Source organism: Bubalus bubalis, chromosome 3 (genome assembly GCF_019923935.1).
Source record: "Bubalus bubalis isolate 160015118507 breed Murrah chromosome 3, NDDB_SH_1, whole genome shotgun sequence".
In the NCBI taxonomy this organism is placed as follows: Eukaryota; Metazoa; Chordata; class Mammalia; order Artiodactyla; family Bovidae; genus Bubalus; species Bubalus bubalis.
Window position 1 is genome coordinate 31,910,388 of NC_059159.1, and position 16,244 is coordinate 31,926,631.

The 16,244-nt window shown below is 45.1% G+C and overlaps 1 protein-coding gene across 7 annotated transcripts in view; it reads right to left on the reverse strand.

The window, feature by feature from the left end:
• The window catches only part of MYOCD (myocardin), a 90,373-nt gene continuing 74,129 nt past the window's right edge, over positions 1 to 16,244 (reverse strand). For 5 of the 7 annotated variants that reach the window (XM_044939247.2, XM_044939246.2, XM_044939245.2 and 2 more), the window contains 4 exons: positions 14,044 to 14,187; positions 12,476 to 12,604; positions 9,130 to 9,187; positions 1 to 6,087 (listed from right to left, as the gene is read on the reverse strand). In XM_044939247.2, the coding sequence (XP_044795182.2) occupies positions 5,516 to 6,087; positions 9,130 to 9,187; positions 12,476 to 12,604; positions 14,044 to 14,187 (903 nt within the window). In that variant the 3' untranslated portion in view covers positions 1 to 5,515. The remainder of the gene's footprint in view (positions 6,088 to 9,129; positions 9,188 to 12,475; positions 12,605 to 14,043; positions 14,188 to 16,244) is intronic. The other 2 variants (XM_006054524.4, XM_025280529.3) reach the window with 2 other exon arrangements.

The window sequence follows — 16,244 nt, forward strand, 5'->3', positions numbered from 1 at the left end:
TCTCTCTAAAATAAACATTTTATTTAAAAATATACATATATTTTTTTAAAAAGAACACATGCCAACTTTGGTATTTAGCCATTGCTTCTTTTCTCTTCCTGGTCACCCACATTTCTTCCTAGTTATGTATAGTTGAGTGAAGGAGCCAACGTGAAAGCTCCACCACACGGGGTCCCTGCAGAGAACATATGCTGGCTCTTTGGATTTCTTTGCAAAGTGCCTCTTTGTGTTTCCAGGAGGCAGGATTTCAAGCACCCAGCTGTGCACTGCCCTCTTTCCTCACTGCAGGCACGTTGGAGAGAACTCTGGGGAGCAGCGTGGGTTCCCTTCCTTTGGAAAACGTTACAGCAGCCTCCAGGATCGCCATCATTCTATGACCTTCTCCCAAAACCCCTCTGGAGCTGTTAAAGCACACACAAGGAGCTCACAAGGCTGAAGGTGATTAAAGTAAGCGCAAGAGACCACCATGAGTTTGTCTTAACCCATAGAATTCTAGAAACTTAGATTCCACCAACTCCTACCATCAAAAGAGAACTTCTTCATGTTACCAAACCCAATGAGTCTACAGCAATTTCCCTGGGAGGTAATAGAGAAATTTTTCTTGGATCTCTTGCGGTCTTAAAGTCATTTCCTAATGCATAGTCTCACCCTGGCCAGGGCTCCCCTGAAAATGTGGATTCCAGATTCAAACCCAGCTCCTCACCACGCTGAGCAGCTCTCTAGCTTATAGGACTGTCTTGTTGTATGTCTAGTAATATCACCTAATGCTAGTTGAGTTTCCACATCTCAATTGCCCTGCTGGTTTCTACTGGATTTGTAAGAAAACTTAAGACTCCAGACTCTTTCACTCTGAGTTTGCTTACAGCTGACAGCAAACTTGGTGCATCTGTGGACCACAGCCAAGCCCTGAAGGGGGGACAAGCTGCCCTCACAATCCTGAAGCTTTTTTTCCTAAAAGATAGAGGCTCTCCATGGACACCCTAGCCTGTAAGTGTCCCTTTTGTCCAGAGAGCTTGTTCTGAAGATCAAGATGAAGGCATGGGACAAAATAATAATAATGTTTCCTTTGTCCTTCTCTGATTTTCCAAATGTTTCTGTATCTGGCAATGAAGATAAACCCTAAAAGCTCAAACAGATGTTTTAAGTGGTAGAAAGACATCTATGTCCTATGTTGCTGCCATTTGATCACAGAAGAAAAAAATGTCAGCATGAGTGTAGGTTTTAGCTAAAAATCCCCTCTCCTTTGGGAAAACGAAGACACCGCCCCCTCCTTGTCATCATAGGTAAAGGGATTCTGGTTAGAAGACTTGGAAATTACCAGGCTTCTTGCAACCTCCCAGTCCCTCAAGATCGGAACCATCTGTGCAGAGTCTACGTGGTACTGGACATCTGGGACAGGGGATGTGCTCTGCACAGGCGAGACATCAAGTTATTATCTCCCGGATGGGTAAATCTGATGCAGGAGTTTTCAGCCAAACCAGCATTGGTTTCTAGAAAAGGTGATAGAAACCTCTTCAACAGGTCTTTAGAAAAGACTGTCTTAAATGCTTGGGGTAGGTTTTTGATCCGCCCCACCTCCTTTTTTTCAGATGGGAAATAAATGTTTCTGGATGGCAAAGGCCACCTGTTCACAGAACTGAAGACCCTCCTGCTTTCCTTATCTGTCAGGGCGATCACTTCATGGAGAGAATGGTTTCTCATCCCAAGCTTTTCGATTTCCTTTTCGTAATGTAATGTCTCAGCTGAACCAAGGGGCTGTGACCTGACCTTCCTGCCTTTCCTCCCTCTTTCCTTCCTTCCTTCTTTCCTTTCCCCCTTCCTCTCCCTTTCCTTATGGTAGAATGTGTGCCTTCTCAGTAACAGTGTTAGAAGCAGGGCTTCTACTGAGCACAGGCTTAATGTAGTATTTGCGCAAAGGAACTTCCTGAATCCATTGGATAAGGGTGAACCCACAGGACTGCACCAGAGTTGGGAGCACCTGCAAATGTCTGCAGGTCAGCTTAACCACAGGGTGCTCCTGGGGGTCTTGAGAGGACCACATGTGGTTAGTTTCAGGCTCTAAAAGCCTGAAGAAACTTGACCGTAGCCATCTTCTTAAGTCTCTGTACATCTTTTAGTCATGCCCAATTTGTCACCAGAGTAGAAGACACAATTAAGAATTTAAAAGAACTTAAAAAAAATCTCCCTTATAGGAAACATAAATTAACACAGATGATCAGGGAGCAACCAGCTTCATCAACCTTTTCCCAATTATCCTCAGTTTCATCTTTCAAATCTCACTTCGGATCTACAGGAAGAGAGCGTGAATATGGTGGGTGGGGGTTGTGGGTGGAGGTTGAAAGCAATGATCCAGGAGTCTGCTCTGGGTTGTGTGCTGGTTTGTAGCAGCAAATATCTTTCGTTAACTGTGAGGCGTATATGTCAGTGCCAGATAATAGCCTAAAAATATCCCAATGAAAATGCATAGCCTTACAAAGACAGAGGCCTCCTAGCCAAGTCTAGCCCTTCAGACAGAAATACCCAAAGGAAAAAAAAATAATTGACACTCAGACCAGAGTCTCAGAGATTGCTGTGAGGTTGTTTTCCAAAGGAAGGGGGATAAAAATAACATTAAAAAATTCACACAACTTGGCACATGAGAAATGGACTGACCAGCGAGCTTTGTCAAGATCCCCCCAAAATGTCAACGTCTGAGGAACACACAAAGGTGAGGAATGTGTCAGGAAGGTTTTCTTCCCCATAGCTTCATCATCAAAGAAGAGATGGCAATTTTCCCCTCAGAATCTTTGGTTTTGATGACAGACATCAAAGCAAAGTGGAAAATGTACCGTGTGGCTCTTTTAAAGCACAAGGCAGATGAAGGAATGTAAAACGACTGTCGTCTTCCACCGCTGCTCTCTGTGAGAGGAGGCAGTACCTTTCCAGTGACCACAGGTGAACGCTCCCTGTCTCTTCACATCACAGTCACTGTCGAGACGGGCTTGTTCATCCTGAGCAGGTGGCTGTGCGTCACTGGGTTGGAGCCATGAGTCATACATAGAAGCAACTTGTAGTCTGGGTGATGAATCGGGAACTCGCAGTGAGAAAGGCCAAGATCATTTCACAGCAGATGGAGGCTTAAAGGCTTTTGGTATAGAACTCTGTTGCACTGCCTTGAAGATACACACACATACACACATGTGTATGTATATGTACATATGGATGTGTATATATGGATACACATATCCACACATACCTATAGACACACATACATATACATATGTATATATCTATACACACATGCATATGTGTGTGTGTGTGTATATATATATATACACATATATAATATATATATATTCTCCTCCTGCTCTCCCCACCCCCTCAGTAAGATGCGGCAGCTTTCAGAGTAGTAATCACCAAAAACACTCTGTGTTCACACATGTTAACAGGTTAACAATGGAATGACTTCTAAATCTTTTTTTTTTTTTTCAAAAAGAGAACTTCTAAAATCACAACATGTTTGGTTATTTTCTCCATAAGTGCACAGTGAACGTGTTTTTTTTTTTACAAAAGAAGAAAACAGTGCCTTAGTGATTTAAATAAAAAATAAAAACAGCAAGAGCTACCTTCTACAGCATGCAACACTATGAATCCGTGTGTTAGAACCACAGTGAGCCTTAGAGACTATCCTGCAATTTAAGTTTTCAACTCCCAGCAAAAGCAGGGGAAGTGGTGAGGAATGCACAGGAGACCATCGTCTTTTTTCCCTTCCGTCCTTTTCGACATGCAATTGTGTTTTCTTTCAGAAACCCAGACCTAAAATACTCTTTCCTTGGAACTATACTATATATAGTATAGTTACTATATATACAACGTAACGATTTCCGGTTTTCCCCAGAGCAACCCAAATCAGTGATTGCCAACCAAATGAGGATAGGGAGAGCTTCACGAATGATGGACGGAATCATTGGTTTCTTTCCTTTGATTTCTTTCTTTTGACTTCCTTTTACAGCAAGTTACTATGCAGATGGAGAATCGGTTACCCGGGAGAACCTTGACTTTCAGCTTTTTAACATATGGTTTTATTAGCAGTAGGACAGCTGATAAATGGATGAAATCCTCTTCTCCAAACGTTGGGGCAGAGAAAGGGAGATCTTCAAAAGAAGGGAGAAAATGGATGGAGAATTTGAAAGAAAAGTAGAGTGGGAGAAAGATAATGGAGGTGAACCCCTCCTTCCAATAAGAAAATAAAAAGAGAAGCCGAACGTCCATAAATAATCACCCTGTTATATGAATAGTAACCCACTGTGTTTATTCCCATCATACGTGAAATGATGTTCTTTAGTGCTGTCTGCATTATTCCTGATAACAGTTTCTTGAGACCAGAGAGATACTCTGATTTGCTTACATGGTCATCTCTAGTCTTTGACACTAAAGGAGGTTGTGCTGGAGAATGGCAGGAGGTTTTGTCTCTCTTCTTGCTTTAGGGTTCTCTCCTGTTTCACAATGCTTAACACCATGGCGGGGATTCCCAGGTGGCTCAGTGGTAAAGAATCCACCTGCCAATGCAGGAGACCGGAATTTGATCCCTGGGTTGGGAAGATCCCCCGGAGGAGGACATGGCAACCCACTCCAGTATTCTTGCCTGGGAAACCATGGACAGAGGAGCCTGGCAGGCTACAGCCCAGGGGGTAGCAAAGAGTCGGACTCAACTGAGCAACTGAGCATACACATCACCATGGAGACAGTGACAGTGATCCGGCCACTGGTTAAGAAAGGGAAATTTCAGGTGTGCTTCTTTGGGCCAAAGGTAGGTCGGTTGTTATCAGTGACAACATGGAGTCCTGGGTACAGGGTTGGGGGTCACTGTAGCGGGGGTGGCTTTGTGGCCAAGGGATACTGAGTTCACTTCACTTCCCTGGGAATGGATTGGTCCTGTCCCTCTGTTCTGCCTTAAGAACCTGACACTGGGCCTGACCTCTGTTTTGAAAGGCGAGTGATGGAGACATGAGAAGCAGCCTTCAGGGGTACAACTTCCATCTACTTTGAAGGACTGGCTTCTGTGTGTTCCCCAGAGAGCTTACAACTTCTTTCCATGGTAAGAGTAACAAATTCATGAGAAAATCTTACAAAGTGAGATTATACCCCAACAGTGCCTGAAAAAAATACAAGCTAGAAAAAAAGATTAGTGTTTGAAAGGCATTGGAAGAAAAAAAAATTTTTTTTGCATTCTTGATCTGAAAAAACATAATTTTGAAACCATTGCTGAAATCAATAATAGTCACTGAACGTTGGCAAATATTACACTATCCATCTATTAAAAAAAAGACTCCTGTTTGTTCTTGCTGGTTGTCACAGAAGTCTCCATGCTTGTTTTTCATTCTCTCCAGCTCCTCCTCCCCTTCTTCCTCCTCCTTCTTCTTCCTCTCCTTCTCCTCTTCCAGCTCCTTCTTCTTTGGGAGAATGTAAATATTTGTGGTCATGTGCTTTCCCCGATGGGATTCCTCTTGGCCTTCCTTAGCACTTCATCAGGTGTTTACCACTGCTGTAAGTGGAGGTCCATGGGGGAATTCAGATTGAGATCCGTGACATCCAGGAAATCAATGTTGAAGATGCTGGGGCCCCCGGTAGACAGGGAGCTGAAGCTTGGGGTGGAGCTGGGTGGCGTGAGGTCCAGCCATTCCATGCTTTCCCAAGGAGATTCTGTGAAGCTTAAGGGCAGCCCACTGCTGTCCACAGAGGAGGGTGAAAACTGGGTCTGCATAGGGGACAGGGGGCCCGGCAGGATCTCGTGTGCGTTGAAGAGGTCTTCTGCAGCCTTCCCTGAGAATCCATCCATCATCCCATCGAAAGGAGGCTCCTCACTCCCGATTTTCAGAAGGGTGGTGTCATTCACCTTCCCCAAGGGACTCTGAGAATTTAATAAGACTTCCAGGTGCTCGTCGCTCTCAGCACCGAAGTGATCAAAGGAGAGCTGGCCTCCTGCGGACGCTGGTTCAAAGGCTGCTGAGGACTTGGGGAGGGCACCAGTGGGGCTTCGAGAAGACCCGGGTATCTTTGGGACTCTGTGAAGACATGAATGATCCTCTCTGGCGTCAGCGGGCATTTCTGTTGGTAAAACACAACGGGAATTGTTCAATCACTTCCGATCGATTGTGATCATTCAAAGACTGATCACTCAAAGATTAATTCATTCACTTGAATGAATCTTTGGAATGAATGAATGACTTCCAAGAAGGAGATGGCCATGCTTCTTGGGTCATGGCTCTTCACCCGGTCTCACCCCTAAACCACTCTGTATATTGCAAGTTCTTCCCTTGGGTCTCTTCCCAAACCCTCTCTTGCTGGAAATTCCACTCTGCGATTATCAGACGCTCAAAGCAGGTGCTTTTACCTGCTCCTTCACTGACACCTGGCTGCCCCTGAAGACACTGCATCCTCACCATCCCCTCACTGGGGGCTCTTTGCTACCCAACCAGAAGATAAGTCATCAGGTCCTTTCCTGCCACCACTGTCTGATCGTTACTCCTCCTCCTTATTATAACTCCTCAGTGGTTTTGAAGGTCATCCTGCTCTCAAAGTCCACCCCCTGCCCTCCGTCTCCTGGTCCTTCTTCCTCATCCACAAAAAACTACTCCCTGTTCACTGCCTTTCTTCCACTTCAACTCTCGTCATTCTCCGTGACTTCAGCATCCCGGAAGTGACTTGTTGTCCAGGGGGCCTCTCCGTTCCCTGACACCCCATCCCCCTCAGTGCAAGTGATGCTGCCATTGCCACTCTGCTGGACACACCCCGGACCTTGTGGCCCCAAACATTGCACCCTCTCAAAGTTCCGTTTCAATCACCATTTCCAACTCCCTGTCCATTGCCTCCCATTCCTCAAGTTCACTTCATAAGGACCCTCTGATGACAAATTCTCAGTCATTTTGAGTCACCCCAGTCTAGTGACTCCACGATTTTCTCATCATCCATCAGCTTCTTCTGGTTTTTATTTATTTTGGCCATTACATGCGGCATGCAGCATCTTAGTTCCCTGAACCAGAGATCAAACCTGCCTTCCCTGTAGTGGAAGCATGGCATCACAAGCACTGGACCACCAGGCAATTTCCTGGCTTTTACTCCTTTTCTTGTGCAGTCTGTACTCTTGATCCACCACTCTAATTACTCTTACATATATCCTCAATGCCCCTGCCCTTTCCTTCCATCACCGTACTCCCTTGGCAAAACCTCACACCTGGATGAATCTAACCGTCTGCTTTCTCCGAATCCTTCCAGGATTGGTTGGACTTTTAAGGAAAAAATTGCACAATGAAGTTGCCCAGTTCATTTTTAAATTCATGATGTTAAGTCGGCACTTAATACTGCCCAGTAGGGGGCTTCCCAGGTGGCGCTAATGGTAAAGAACCTGCTAGTGGTGAAGAACCGGCCATCTCCATTGTAAGATGTGAAAGACGCAGGAGACGTAACAGACGCAGGTTGAATCCCTAGGTTGGGAAGGTCCACTGGAGGAGCCTGGCGGGCTACAGTCCATAGGGTTGCAGAGTCAGACACGACTGAAGTGACTTAGCATGCATGCACTCAGGCACGGAGAGAGGGTGATCCTGCTGTTGTTTCTTGTGATCGATTCATCACTGTTCTTCTTTCCTGGAATTTCCCAGGCTCCACTCCCACACCCTGTTTGCAGACCTTGCCACATACTTCATTAAAAACATAAGGGTATCTTCACCGCTATATTTAAACTGGATAATCAACAAGGACCTACTGAATAGCACAGGGAACTCTGATCAGTGTTATCATGTGGCAGCCAGGATGGGAGGGGAGTTTGGGGGAGAATGGATACGTGTCTATCCATGGCTGAGTCCCTTTGCTGTTCACCTGAAACTTTCACAATGTTGTTAATTGGCTATACCCCAATACAAAATAAAAAGTTTAAATACAAAATATAATGGTGTCTGATAGGAACCTGCTCATCTTTCCATCATGAAACTTAACAACGATACAGACATCTGTGCCCATGTTTTTCTTCTTCCCTCTTGTTACAAGGGAGGAACTGCCTGTTTCCTTGCATGATGCCCATCTCTCTTGCCAGACAGCAAACCCCCTAAAGGTGGAGGCTTTGCCTGGTTCAGCGATGGACCTAGTCTGATGCCTGGCCACTTTCTCTCTGAAACTTTCAATGCTGTCACTTAAGTGCTCAGCACTGAAGAATTGATGCTTTCAAACTATGGTGTTGGAGAAAACTCTTGAGAGTCCCCTGAACAGCAAGGAGAGCAAACCAATCCTAAAGGAAATCAACCCTGAATCCTCATTGGAAGGACTGATGCCGAAGCTCTAGTACTTCAGTCACCTGATGCAAAGAGCTGACTCATTGGAAAAGACCTTGATGCTGTGAAAGACTGAAGGTAGGAAGAGAAGGGAATGATAGAGGATGAGATGATTGGATGGCATCACTGACTCTATGGTCATGAGTTTGAGCAAACTCAGGGAGATTGTGAAGGACAAGGAAGCCTGGCATGCAGTAGTCCATGGGGTGGCAAAGAGTTGGACTTAGGGACTGAAAAACAGCAACAACTTGAGGGCTCCAATATGGGGTCTTTTCTTTTTATCCACACATTCTCCTTACATGGTCATAGTCACTTGTGTGCTTTCAAATTTTAGGCACAACTATGCAACTGTTTAAAAAGAAATAAACGGATGACTTACAAGGAGGCAAAAAAGAACACAGTGATCACTGTCACTGCTTGAATGACGTGTGAACATGAAGGGCCCATCGGTGGGAGATTCATTTTGAGCAGACTTGCTTTACCTGCTTCCTTCTTCTCATAATAAGAAGAGAGGGACGTTGGGATTAGAACAGTAGGGGAAAATGGTTTAGCAGGAAAAACATTTAGGAAAACAAGGACCAAGCTGAAAGACGAAAACTGTTAAAACGATTGCTGAAAAGTTTTCTGAGGAAAATGGGACAAAGGTGATGAGGGGTCACACTCTAGGACTTCTTTTATCTGCTGCAAACATGGACAGGAGGCTCAGAGGCAGGCACGCTCCACCCCGACATGGCTCTTTAGTCCAACTCACAGTGAGCATCTGACCTTGGCCCTAAGACTCCACACCCTAGAGTGCACACAGGGGCAGAGCATCCTGATATCTTACCTCCACTTTCAATGAGGACATCCAGGAGTTCGTCCATCTGCTGGCTCCGGGTCATTTGCTGTTGCCAATTAACCAAAGGAGAACAGAGAAATTAAAACGTAGCGACTGCTTCTGTAGGAAATCATCAGAAGCAGTATGACAGGTTCTTGAATTAGGTTTGCTTAGTAGTGTTGTTTTTTTTTTAAATTGTGGTAAACTATAAACAACATAAAAATTTACCATCTTAACCATTTCAGAGTACAGTGTGCATATCCACTAGGGTCATTCACGTGGTTGTCCAACTGGCACCACCGTTCAGCTCTGGAGCTTTTTCATCTTGCAAAACTGCAACTCTGACCCCACTGAACACTAACTCCCCACCCCCTCCTCCCTACAGCTCCTGGACACCACTGTTCTGTTCTCTGCTGCTGTGGATTTGATGACTCTAGGTATCGCATATAAGTGGACTGATACAGTATCTTTGGGGCTTTCCTAATAGCTCAGTTGGTAAAGAATCTGCCTGCAATGCAGGACAGCCCGGTTTGATTCCTGGGTAGGGAAGATCCGCTGGAGAAGGGATAGGCTACCCACTCTAGTATTCTGATCTGGAAAATTCCATGGACTGTATAGACCATGATGGGCTCACAAAGCAGACACAACTGAGCCACTTTCACAGTGTCTTTCCCTTTGTGGCTGGCTTATTTAGCTTAGTATAACTCCAGTACTTTGGCCACCTCATGCGAAGAGTTGACTCATTGGAAAAGACTCTGATGCTGGGAGGGATTGGGGGCAGTAGGAGTAGGGGACGACAGAGGATGAGATGGCTGGATGGCATCACCGACTCAATGGACGTGAGTTTGAGTGAACTCCGGGAGTTGGGATGGACAGGGAGGCCTGACGTGCTGCCATTCGTGGGGTCGCAAAGAGTCGGACACGACTGAGCAACTGAACTGAACTGAACTGAACTGAATGTCTTCAAGGTTTTGCAGCAGGGGTCAGAATCTCCTTCCTTATTAACTCTGAGTAATATTCATTGTGGGGCTTCCCAGGTGGCCCTAGTGATAAAGAACACCTGGCAATGCAGAAGACTATAAGAGACTTGGGTTCAGTCCCCGGATGGGGAAGATCCCCTGGAGGAGGGCATGGCAACCCACTCTAGTGTTCTTGCCTGGAGAATCCCATGGACAGAGGAGGCTGGCGGGGTATAGTCTATGAGGTTGCACAGAGTCAGATGTGACTGAAGCAACTTAGCATGCAGGCATAATATTCATTGTATAAAATATGTATTTCATTTATCCATTCATCCTTCAATGAACACTTGGGTTGGTTCCACCTTTGGCCTTCATGAATACGGACGTTAACTGGCTAAAGGTTTTGGTAGCATGCGGTTTTGGACAGGAAAACTACTAAATAAGACAATCTGACACAACAAGAGAAGAGGGGAAAGGAGGCAGAATGATCTCTAGCCCAGAGTCGTTCAGAGTAAATTCAGTTGTTTGAGAAGTTTCCATTCTAGGAGATGGGCACCTTAATATATAAATAGTATGGCCATTTTTATCACTTTGAAGTGACTTGGCTAGGACACAAAATATGCCTCAACAATCAAGCATCTTTTCTGATCACAATGTCATGAAACTAGAAATTAATCAGAGAAAAAACAATGGAAAAAAATGCTTATTTGGAGGCTAAACAACATGCTACTAAAACATGAATTGGTCAGTGATGAAATCAAAGAGGAAATTAAAAGATACCTAGAGACAAAGAAAAGTTGGACTTAGTCTAAAAGTTGGATTATAAAGAAAGCTGAGCACTGAAGAATTGATGCTTTTGAACTGTGGTGTTGGAGAAGACTCTTGAGAGTCCCTTGGACAGCAAGGAGATCCAACCAGTCCATCCTAAAGGAAATCAGTCCTGAATATTCATTGGAAGGACTGATGCTGAAGATTAAACTCTAATACTTTGGCCACCTGATGAAAAGACCTAACTCATTGGAAAAGACCCTGATGCTGGGAAAGATTGAAGGCGGAAGGAAAAGAGGGCAACACAGGGTGACATGGTTGGATGGCATCACCGACTTGATGACATGAGTTTGAGCAAGCTCTGAGAGTTGATGATGGACAGGGAAGCCTGGCGTGTTGCAGTCTGTGGGGTCGAAAAGAGTCAGATGCGACTGAGAGACTGAACTGAACTGAGAGACAAACGTCAATAAAAACACAAGCATGCAAAATCTATGGGATGCAGCGAAAACAGTTCTTAAGAGGTAGTTCATAGGGATACCGAAATTCCTTAATAAAATAAGAAGAATCTCAAATGAACAACCTAACCTACCATCTAAAACAGTTAGAGGGACTTCCCTGGTGGTCCAGTGGTTAAGACTCTGCACTCCCAATACAGAGGGTGTGGGTCCTATCTCTGGTTGGGGAATCAGATCTCTCATGCCGTGCAGCGTGGCCAATACAAAAAAAAAAGCAACTAAGGAAGGGGGCTGGGAAAAAAAAATTAGAAAACGAGCAAACAAAACCTACAGCAGAAGGAAGGACATTAAAGATCAGAGAGGAATTACATAAGATAGAGATGAAATAAGAATAGAAAAAAAAAATCAATAAATCCAAGACCTGGTTCTCTCAAACAGCGAACAAAATAGACAAACCTTAGGCTCACCAAGAAGGATGGACCCAAATAAAAAAACTAAGAAGTGAAGTGACTTGGATCTGCCTCCCGTCTGGGTGCTGGGGATGTGGCTCCCGTTTCTCTGGCTCCCCACTGCACTTAGAGTGAACACACCTTCCCCTCTGGCTCATCTGAGTTAAGTAAGCTCTGTCTGTGGAAGTCCACTTTGTCTGGCCCTCTTTTCTTTTGAAACCACAAAGGATCCATTTGATGTTTACAGATACCAGGGGATGGGAATGAGGAGGACAAAGGCATACATGGATCTCAGTCCCTGGGATCACTGAGTTTGGAAGCTAGGAAGAACCTTAGAAAACAGTTGCCCCAGCAATTACTCTCATGTGTTAATATTTGAGTATGTATCTTGTGTCAGGACAATGCAATCAATGCTATGTCATCTAGCACCCTTATCCAGTAGATATCGTCTTCATTTCACAGAAGAGAAGTTGAATTCTTGACCAGTGTTTGTGGCAGTGGCAGCTGGCACCAAGTCTGGACATTTGGGTGCTAAGTCAGCCTCTTCTCTCTCTGCCTCACACAGCATGTCTACACACACCACGCTTCTTCACAGTGAGCATCTGGACAGTCTGCTTGTTCCGGCGGGGGAGGCCACAGAATCTACACGCATGAAGCCACATCATATAAAACAACATGCACTGAGTCAGCCTGTTCTTCCATGAAGATCAAATCGTGCGCTTACCTGCTTCACTGCATCTTCGTAGGATGGCGGCTGGGTTATTTCTGAAACTGCGGAAGTGGACTTGGAAAAAGATGGGGATGGAATTGGAAACTTTGGCCCTGCCTTATCAGAAGAGTGCAGACCCGCCATCTGCGTGAGTAAAATTCAAAGAAAGACGATCAATCCATGCATCGACATTGTATATAGCTCCTGTTTTAGAAACTATAGACTGAACTGTAGAAAAAATTGATTAAAGGGGAAAAAGATCTGGGGCTTAAATATATATCACAGATATGTAACAGATGTATATGAACAACAGGACACATCACTGTGGATGCGATGCTGGAGGCATCTCAGGATGGGAACCTCAGAAATTCATTCCCCTCCTCTAAGGGGCACCCTGTCTGTTGGGAGAAAGCGAGATGAGAAAGAAGCAAAGTGTCTGTCCAGTCCAACACAAAGAGCTCCATCAACCCAGGCATTTCCAGAGTAATTTATCTCTCAGCCTGTGTTGTTCCTAAGTGAAAGTATTAGTTGTGCAATCATATCCAACTCTTTGCACCCCATGGACGGTTGCCCTCCAGGCTCTTCCGTCCATGAGATTTCCCAGGCAAGAATACTGGAGTGGGTAGCCATTCCCTTCTCCAGGGGATCTTGCTAAACTAGGGGTTGAACCCAGGTCTCTCGGATTGACAGCAGATTCTTTACCATCTGAGCCACCAGGGAAGCCCGTTTCATTCCTAAGTGAGTGTATATGCAGGTATTGCTGGAGTGTCTCTTCATAAGCCAGCCCCGTGTGCTGTAAGTGAGTTCTGTGGGGGTACCCAGGACATTACAGAGTCTCCATCCCCAAATGATGCCCTGCCCTGTGGCATGCAGCGCTTTTGTGTCATGGTCAACTCATGTCTGCCACCTTTTTTTTTTTTTTTTTAAGACTAATTTTATATATTTTTTTGAACTTTTAATTTTGTATTGGGGTATTATAGCTCATTAACGGACAATGCTGTGATAGTTTCAGGTGAAGAGTGAAGGAACTCAGCCATACATATACACGCATCCATTCTCTCCCAAGCCCCCTTCCCATCCAGGCTGCTACATAAAAGTCTGCCTCCTTTTTGACTACCTTCCCACTGCTCCTTGCATTCCCCATATCCTGCATCTTTTACCTCTCTGATTCTCCCGCCTGCTGACATGTGTCATCTCCTCCCTTTTACATGGAGACTCCAACTTCTGGCACCTCTCCATTCATTTCCGAGGATCCACTATTTCTCTCATTCTCCACATTTTCTTCCCCCATGCTCCCTGACTCCTATCTTCAACTTCACTGAACTTGGTCTGTTCGCCACACTCTTTTGCAAACCTGCCAAGGCCATTTTACTTGTCATATTTTCTGGGATGAACCCAGGAAATGATGCCTTGGAATACTCTGACCTATATCCATATATCCATTTCTGTCCTTTTCAAGTAAACTTGTTTCTATCCAAAATGTCATTTCTTTCTGTTTGAACCTCAACACGGGGAGGAGAGGGGCCACAGAGAGAGATGAGGTCAAGTTGGCTCCCAGCTTAAACCTTTCTCCAGGTGCCTACCTTTTGCTGCACACCTGGGCTTTTGGGAGAAGGTCTGCCCCCGGCAGCATGACTGCTGTCTGCTGCAGCTCCAGAGAAAGGGGGGTGAAGGCTGGGAGGCTGGGAAGAGAAGCTTGGAGGGTGGCCCTCGTGTGCCCCTGAGTTCTGTGGAGAGGAAGAAGGACAAATGAAATGGCTGATCCCTGCCCTGGTGTCTTATCTTTCCAAACCTCCCTAAATTCCATCACCAAGGCCTCAAATCCAGCTTTGGACATTTCACCTTCTGCTCACAAACTCTCCATGGTTTCCACACATCTACAATGGAGGGTCTCCACATCTAACCAGGGTGAGTCTTCAAAATGCTCCATGGTCAAGCATTATTCATTTCCCTCTGTGAGATTGCGTGTGGGTATGTTCAGTTGCTTTGCCACGTCTCATTCTTTATGACCCCATGGACTGTGGCCCACCAGACTCCTCTGTGCGTGGGATTCTCCAGGCAAGAATACTAGAGTGGGTTGCCATGGCCTTCTCCAGGGGATCTTTCCAACCCAAGGATCAAACCCATGTCTCCTGTATTATAGGTGGATTCTCTACCACTGGGCCACCAGGGAAGCCCTCTGAGAGCTTAAATTCTGCTAATTCAGCCACAACTTGTACATTTTGCTTATGCTTTTTTCACATGGAATGACCTTTTCCCGATTCTCCTCTTCCAACTCCTCAAGTCCAATCCCTTTGCAAGTCCTCCCACTCTGCTAGCCCTTCATGGTTGACACCCACTCCCCTAAGGCTCTGTGTAGCATTTAACATCATGCTGCTCAGTGATGTTATCCTATATTGCTCTTTGTCTTTTTATTTATTCATTTTTTATCATGGAATCATTCATGTCTTCAAAGAGTGCTTTGTAAGCCATCAATTACTGTGCAAGTGGTGGTTCTTCTTGATAGCATCCATATCATTCACTTCAGCATCTTCTGGTCCAGAGGTATTTCAAGAGCTACTTGTACTTTTGATTCCGAGAACACCACATTGACATCTGTTGTCAACGAGGATGAGAATCCATGTTAAATTTCAGCTCCTCCCAGAGTGCTGACTCAGGAGTGAGCATCCTTCATGTGAATGTGTTGCTCTAGTGGGTTCATAAAAATGTATCTGCATTACCCCACCTCATACTCCCAGGGTAGAGAATATTCAACGTGAAAGAGGCATACATTTTATTAATAGTATCAGATAATCCTTGGTTCCATGACCCTGGGCAACTGGCTTCACCTCCCTGGGCCTTATTTTCCTCAATAGTGAAGAATAACAAATTGTAATTCGTAAGGCTGTTTTGGAATCCGTAAGGACTTCCCTGGTGGTAAGCCTCGGTAAAGCGTCTGCCCACAATGTGGGAGACCCGGGTTTGATCCCTGGGTCAGGAAGATCCTCTGGAGAAGGAAATGGCAACCCACTCCAGTACTCTTGCCTGGAGAATCCCATGGATGGAAGAACGTGATAGGCTACAGTCCATGGGGTTGCAAGGAGTCAAGACACGACTGAGCGACTTCATTCACTCACTCACTCAAGGCTGTTTTGACAATTAATGAGTTGCTCACATACATATCTCTTTTGAAAAAAAAAAACAATGTGATTTTTTTTTAAAGATCATCTTATTGTTATTTTTTGACTTATTGATAGACTGATTTTGTTGCTCTGGGTCTTAGTTTCAGCACATGAGATCTTCAACGTTCGTTGTGGCATAGGGGATTTGTAGCTGCCACTCGTGGGATCTAGTTCGCTGACCAGGGATCAAACCCAGGCCCCCTGCATCGGCAGCATGGAGTCTTAGCCCCTGGACCACAAGGGAAGTCCTGTACATTGCCCCTTAATACCTGGCACATGGCAGGGATCCAATTAACTTTTTTTCCTATTCCCTTCCTAATAACATAGATCTCAGAACCTTTGTAATTTTCTTTCTCAAAGAGACTTAGACTTTTCTAATAATTCTTCGGTTTCATGGACAGAGGAAGTCTTGGATGCTCCCCTTGGTCTAGTCTTTGAACCGGATGTTCTTCTGAGCCATCCCTATGACACCCTTCATTCTGCTCCCGTCCACACTTCTTTCTGGTCCTGGACTATCCCACCCAGGCTCCTGGAACAAGGCCCTTGCACTTGCTGTTCCTCCTTTGCTTATAATGCCTTCACCCTAAACACTTACAAGGTTTTCTCTTTTATCCCCTTCAGAT